This window comes from Myotis myotis, unplaced genomic scaffold (assembly GCF_014108235.1).
Source record: "Myotis myotis isolate mMyoMyo1 unplaced genomic scaffold, mMyoMyo1.p scaffold_m19_p_41, whole genome shotgun sequence".
Taxonomy (NCBI): domain Eukaryota; kingdom Metazoa; phylum Chordata; class Mammalia; order Chiroptera; family Vespertilionidae; genus Myotis; species Myotis myotis.
This window is the reverse complement of record NW_023416348.1, coordinates 943,700-950,818: the sequence shown is the minus strand read 5'-3', so window position 1 is coordinate 950,818 and position 7,119 is coordinate 943,700. Positions and strand designations below refer to the sequence as shown.

The 7,119-nt window shown below is 56.8% G+C and overlaps 1 protein-coding gene across 15 annotated transcripts in view; it reads right to left on the bottom strand.

Annotated features, from left to right (window-relative positions):
- KLC1 (kinesin light chain 1) overlaps positions 1 to 7,119 on the bottom strand; it is a 49,502-nt gene that overhangs the window by 5,606 nt on the left and 36,777 nt on the right. For 6 of the 15 annotated variants that reach the window (XM_036306369.1, XM_036306364.1, XM_036306367.1 and 3 more), the window contains 2 exons: positions 4,889 to 5,019; positions 100 to 166 (listed from right to left, as the gene is read on the bottom strand). The exons of 1 other annotated variant lie outside the window; for it this stretch is intronic. In XM_036306369.1, coding sequence (XP_036162262.1) covers positions 100 to 166; positions 4,889 to 5,019 — 198 coding nt within the window. Of the gene's footprint in view, positions 1 to 99; positions 167 to 4,888; positions 5,020 to 5,724; positions 6,255 to 6,816; positions 6,868 to 7,119 lie in introns of those variants that run through there. 8 more of the 15 variants (XM_036306373.1, XM_036306374.1, XM_036306377.1 and 5 more) reach the window with 3 other exon arrangements.

Sequence of the window (7,119 nt, the reverse complement as noted above, 5' to 3'; positions counted from 1 at the left end):
CGTCATGTGGCGCCTGTCTGTCTGTCTGACCCAGCTCGCGAGGCCCTGCGGCCGCCCGCCACCTGGTCTGGGAGTCAGGGCAGGGGCGGGGCTCCTTACTTGGAAATGGTCTTCAGCGGCCTTGTCACCCACGTTTAGGACATTCAGAGAGCGGGCTCGCTTCATGCTGCAGCCAGGATAGCGGACATGCAAGGACAGACGTCATAATGGGTCAGCCAGGAGCAGGGACCAGCAAGCCGCCCTCCAAGGCCGGGCCCCTCACCGGGACAGGGATGCCCACCCAATCTTACCACCAACGTCCCAGGCCTCATTGTATTTACTGCTAAGAAAAAGGAGTTTCTCTGTATCTCTTCAGCAAAAACAGCTGTCTTACAATACCACACGTCACCTCCCATGTCACTGTAGTTACACATCATCACCCGGCACCTTGTGTCGCTGTAGTTACACGACAATACCACACGTCACCTCCCGTGTCGCTGTAGTTACACATCATCACCCGGCACCTTGTGTCGCTGTAGTTACACGACAATGATACCACACGTCACCTCCCGTGTCGCTGTAGTTACACGTTTTAAGACCTGCTCCCGCTGCAGCCAAGGTGCTCCCAGCAGCTGGCCAACTCCCCATGGGGGTCCCCAGGCCCCCCAGCTGGGTCTCAGGAAGGAACCACGGTGACTCACTGAGACATCACTCTACCTGACCATGTTCAAGTGACACACTGGAAACCCACTGGTGAGAGCATGTAATACTCTGTACTCTGTGCTTTTTATAGTAAAAATTTTTTTCATTAGTAAAATAAGCTTTAATGCTATTTCTCTGCTTGTAAATCAAAATATATAACAAATTTCATGACTTTATATTTAAAGGAAGCGACTCACACATATAATTTTCTCCCCTCGACACCTTAAACTACTTGAAAAACACCCGTCGCCTACAACCTGAACCAAGTCACAGACAAGCATGGAGCCACTGTAACCGCTTGCCGCCTCACAGATGCCGCCTCACAGATGCCGTCCACCAGAAAGTCACCGTCCCCTTAGAGCTACATGAACCGAGCGAGGGCCATACTGCGTCTGCAACAGGACCTGCCACTCGGAGCCTGAACGCCCTGCAACACAAGCGTGAAGGCTGAGGGCGCGGCGCCGTGCCTGCAGGGGGGGCGCAGCCAGGCACCGAGGCCCAGGCACGGCCGTGGCCACAGCACCGTGCGCACAGCCTGGCCCTCGGCAGGCACCACGTTCTCGCTGATAAACTGCACCAGAAACAAAGACCTCGCTTACCCCCAAGTAAAACTCCCAGAACGTCCCGACCAGGACCAAAGGGCACCCGATGAGCCCACACGCCCTGCTAGGGTCCTGAGTGCATGTTTTCCTACTTGGAACGACTCAGAAAGGATAACATCAAACTGAAATCTTTAATCATTCTGTTACTTAATTGGCCGATTAACTGCCGTTTTCTAAGAAAGCTACACCACCTTTATCCTCAAGCTCCTGTTCCTTCAAGACACGAAAAGAACATGACTCCTGCTCAGTTCTGCCCGACCAAGGAGGGCACCGCAGATCCGTCCGACCGTGTGCTCAGACCCTGGGCAGCAGAGCTCACAGCCACGCCCGGCCTCACACCTGCTCCTGCAGCTGGGGCAGCGGTTCTGCAAACCTGGTCCGACCAGCAGCACATGACCAGGGGGGAGCCTGGGACCTTGCTGGGGGGCGGGGGGTGGGGGGGCCGGGCACGCTGTATCGGAAACTCAGGACTGCGTGTTACTAACGCCCAGGAGACGCTGACACATGCTCAATTTTGAAAACCACTGGGCCAGTTACTACTGTCACCCTTACCTGGAAAGATTATGTATGATTTTATGGGATAAAGTTTTTTGTAAAAAATGTATTATTTTAGAGAGCGAGGAAGGGAGAGAGAGAAACATTGATTTTGTTGTCCCACTTAGTGACGCATTCATTGGTAACTTCTTGTTGTTTTTTGTTGTTGTTTTTTGTTGTTGTTTTTTAATATATTTTATTGATTTTTTTACAGAGAGGAAGAGAGGGAGATAGAGAGTTAGAAACTTCGAGGAGAAACATCGACCAGCTGCCTCCTGCACACTCCGCACTGGGGATGTGCCCGTAACCAAGGTACATGCCCTTGACCGGAATCGAACCTGGGACCTTTGAGTCCGCAGGCCGACGCTCTATCCACTGAGCCACACCAGTCAGGGCATTGGTAACTTCTTGTATGTGCCCTGACAGGGATCGAGCCCACAACCCTGGCGTATGCAGATGACACGCTCACCAACTGAGCTACCTGGCCAGGGCTGGGATGAAGTCTCTAAAGTCATTTAGTTTTTCAAAACGTTCACTAAGGCGTCGTCTCAGATAGGACTGCACATGACAGGAACGTGTTAGTCTACGCACGTGTGTCCGGCTGGGGGGGACCACGCGGGTGCTCACGCTGTGACCTCCTGGGGAAGAGGAGGAAGACATGCCAAGAGAAAGGAAATGGGCTCTCACGGGAGGGGGCCCGGGGCACAGGAACCGGCCAGGGCTGGGCCTCACAATGAAAAGGCTTCAGCACACAGACCCTCGAGCGAGCAGCGAGGGCCCAGACGAGGGCCTGAGGGAGCACCTGCCACAGGTCACCTTGCCCGCCGGCTCGGGCGCTCACTCCGCACAGGGATGGACACTATAGAGCGGCGGTTCTCAACCTGTGGGTCGCGACCCCTTTGGCGGTCGAACGACCCTTTCCCAGGGGTCGCCTAAGACCATCCTGCATATCAGACATTTACATGACGATTCATAACAGTAGCAACATGACAGTGATGAAGTAGCCACGAAAATAATGTTATGGTCGGGTCACAGCATGAGGAACTGTATTTAAAGGGCCAGAAGGTTGAGAACCTCTGGTCTAGACCCTCATCCGCTCTGAGAAAAAGTGTTTCCTCTAAAACGCAGAGACAGTAGTTACCTGTCCTTAGTCGGACACCGTAGCCTTTAAAACAAGAGCCAGTCATTCCGAAGGCGACGCGGAGCCTGCTCCCCTCCCCAGGCCCGCGGCCCGGCCGGCTCCGCACGTGGGCAGGACGGTCACGGCCAGAGCGGGCGTTTCAGAGCCGGTGGCCCCGGCACAGGCTGTTCCCAGCGGTTTTCTCCAGATGCCCATGGGGCTCAGGCTCCATCACACGGGGTGAGGCTGGGCAACAGCCGCTTCCTAAAACCAACTCGCCCCTCTTGCCGCAAACGCTGTAAGACGCATCCCTCCACAGCAGAGAGGCCGGGCGCGGGCTGACGCCACGGGTCTGAGGTGGACCCGGCCAGCAAGGAGCGGGCGAGCCTGCCCCTCTCCGAACGCAAAGGAGCCCCGGCACGTGCTGTGGTGAGTGCTGGCGGCCCACCCAGGGTCTCGGTTGATCCCAGTCGGGGTGCAGTGCAGAGGCAACCCATCCAGGTCTCTTCACACTGATGTTTCTCTCTCCCCCCTCCCCTTCCATCCTGGATAAAAGTCAACGGGAAAACACCCTCTGGTGAGGACTGGCAAAGGAAAGGCAAAGGACACACCTGAGTGGGCACCTAACTTCCTTATCTCCAATGTCACCCGAGGAACTGCTCTCAGTCCTGAGACGTGAGAGCTCCGACCCACAGAGCCTCAAGTGGAATCACCTGCAAACCAGTTTTACTGACCACCAGAGCGGCTGGAGCCGGTTCAATCCCCAGTCGGAGCACATACCCGGGGTTCATGTTCAATCCCGGTCGGGGCACATACCAGGGGGTTCATGTTCAATCCCGGTCGGGGCACATACCCGGGGGTTCATGTTCAATCCCGGTCGGGGCACATACCCGGGGTTCACCTTCAATCCCGGTCGGGGCACATACCAGGGGGTTCACCTTCAATCCCGGTCGGGGCACATACCCAGGGGTTCATGTTCAATCCCGGTCGGGGCACATACCAGGGGGTTCACCTTCAACCCCCGGTCGGGGCACATACCCGGGGTTCACCTTCAATCCCGGTCGGGGCACATACCCAGGGGTTCATGTTCAATCCCGGTCGGGGCACATACCAGGGGGTTCACCTTCAACCCCCGGTCGGGGCACATACCCGGGGTTCACCTTCAATCCCGGTCGGGGCACATACCAGGGGGTTCACCTTCAACCCCCGGTCGGGGCACATACGAAAGGCCCCCGATCGATGTGTTTCTCTCACATTGATGGTTCTCTCTCCTTTCCTCTCTCAGCATGTCCTCAGGTGAGGATGAAAAAATAGAATAGAGTTGTACTTAGAATCAACCCGTGAGATGTACGTGCCATTTTGAAAGTGAGTTTCACGGAAGAGCTGACAAAACCGCGCTCCTGTGGGAAATGCGTCCGAACACAGCGCCCAGGCCAGGGACCCACAGAGACCCTGCCAGCTCCCTCGTGGGCACCCAACCCCTCTGGCCACGGAAGTCACGGTTCAAAGGTCCCAAGACCCATGACTGAACCCTTTTCAACACACGGAGACTCGCGTTCTAAAGCCCTGACATGGCGATCCTTCTATTTGAAACCATCTTTCTCCCTCTGTTAACACCGTGTGAAGCTTCACAGGCAGAGCTGGCCTTTGATTTTACAAGATTGAGACTGATTTTCAGGATCTAAGTCGAGCTAATTCTTTAGAAGGTGGCCATACGCAGGCAGACAAGCCACTATGCACAGCGTAACCGTGCAGGCTCCTTGTCGCTGGTGAGGCCCTGACCACGGGACAGAGACGTCTACGTTCCCGTGAGCCGTGAGCCACGGCCTCCGGCAGGACGCTGCGCAGCGACTCTCCGCCTCGCTGGGAGGCCGGGACTCGGCCCGGTGCCCGGGTCGGTGGGGAGCAGACGGCGCTGAACGGGTGGGACATGGGGCGCGGAGATAGTTACCCAGGGTTCCTCGGCTCACTCTCTCGGGCACCTCCTCCCTTCAGCTTCCTAACCAGCTTCTCGCTGCTGCGTCTAATGGAGGCCCGCAGCTTGCTAAAGGAGCCGCTGCGCCTCAGCGATCCAGTGCCGTCCTGAAAGAGACGGGAACACGGTGAGGCCGGGGTCCCCGCCCCCCCGCCCCGCCCGGGCACAGCCGAGGGACAAGAACCAGGCCATGACCTGTCACTGGAGGGCGTCACTCCCAGCCCGCAGAAGTGACCACTCGCCAGGGTGTCAGTAGACTTTAAACAGAAACTCCCCATTTTAAATGTAATTAAAACGTATCTAATGACCATGAAAACTTTTGAACATGAAGAAGCTCAAACAAAATAACATTCCCACAGGAACTGAAACAAAAGATAACAAAGTCTTGGGGAAGGTCACGGCTTGAACTCCAATCCCGCAGTGAGCAGCAGGCCGGAGGAGACACCAGCCCGAGACAACCTCCTTCAGACGCCGTCACGATGTAACACTTAGAAGTACTGTCTCCTCAGTACGTTTTAAGTTTTATTCAACGTGGATGATAAGTGTGGTTGGAAATTAAGGAAAACGCTCGTTCTACAGGCATAGCTGGACACTAGGACGTGTGGAGCAGCAGGGCCCGCTGCCGTCCTAGCCACGCAGACCCTGCCAGGACCCGCGGGGAGTGTGGGGAACAGAGCAGGAGAGCGAGGGCACAGACTTTATTCCCGGAGGAACCGCAGCGGAAGGGCCAGCAGCCGCGCCCCCAGGACGCTACGCGAGGCTGCGTCCAGGGGAGGGGGACACACTCTGAGCAGACAGACACGGAGACACAGTCAGTTGCAGTGAGTTTATTAGAAGTTAGAAAGACAGGTACACAGTCACCAACACAGATTAGTAGAGAGAAGCAGAACTGCCCGATTTCCACAGACTACACAGCGCTGCCACCGGGGCGGGAGCCGGGGAGCCAGGCCCGGCGAGGGCGCCATCTGAGGACCTGGGAGCACATGCCCTACTCAGAGCTGAGCGAGTCAGCGGCCACGGCCACCGTCCGCCACGGCAGTCACGCCTGCGGACACTTCTAACTACCTTCCAGCAAAGTGACAGCTAATGGCTCTGAAGTTTTAAGCTCATATGTTACACAGTACGTGGTTTTTATTGATACAGTTTATATTACTAAGTACATATCCAGCAAAGCTACGTGTATACAGAGAGAGGGACCCCCCAAAGGACAGCAGCACCGAGAGGAACGCCCGTCACAAGGTGGAGCGCGGACAAGAATCCTAGGGTCGCTAACAGCCGCGGCAGCGGGGGAGCTGGAGGTGCCGCCCGTCATGCAGGAGACAGAGTCACAAGGCAGCTAGGCCTGTCAGACAGAAACGAGAGAGAGCAGGTGAAACTCGGGAGGGAGGCCCCCGCACACACCGCCCACCGGCTCGCAGTATTTCTAGGTCACAGAGCAGGCACTGGGGGCTTCGGACTACCTGCGGCCGGCCGGCCGGCGGCCCCGTGTGAGCAGGGCTGGGCCTGACACCCGTGCACGGGGGAAGCCAGTGCTCCCAGGGCCTGGGTGCACCCTGGCCAGGACCTCCCTGACACTTGCTATAAAAATAAAAAGGCACCACTGAGCGGTCAGGAAGGAGGCTCTGCAGGGGCAACACCAAGAGGCCAAGAGAGGCTGCGGAGGCCGTGTGGCGGCTCTACTCCCTGAAACCCTCTCCTGCGCTGTGAGCTCTCCCCGAGGGAGGGAGGGCCTTCTCTTAAGAACACGAACCTCGCAGAGGCTTGAGGTCTGTGGCACCTTCTGAACATGCACTGACAACCCCAGTAAAGTACTTTCTAGAATCAATTCCCACGGGCAGCAGCCATCCTGGGCCAGCGGAGAGACCTGGCCGTCTGGCACCGAAGCCCCAGCCGTTCTGACTCACCATGGGACGCTGAGCAAGTCATTTAACCAGCCCGAGCTTCATTTTTCTCATCTTTAAAATGGAAAAATAAAACTTGTTACCAACTCCCCGTGAGCGCTGGGAGGACAAGAAAACGTTAGCTCTTGCTGCTCTTCAGCAGGTGGTAAAATGTAACGTAACTCCATCAACAGCACATCCGCCTTCACATCAAAGCTCAGTGCTGGACCCCCAGCAGAGGGGAGACCTCCCCTCGGACTCTCAGCCCTCCCCTCCCCTCCGTCCTGGCCACAGGCTGGCACTGGGCTGGGGCAGCATGGTGCCCTG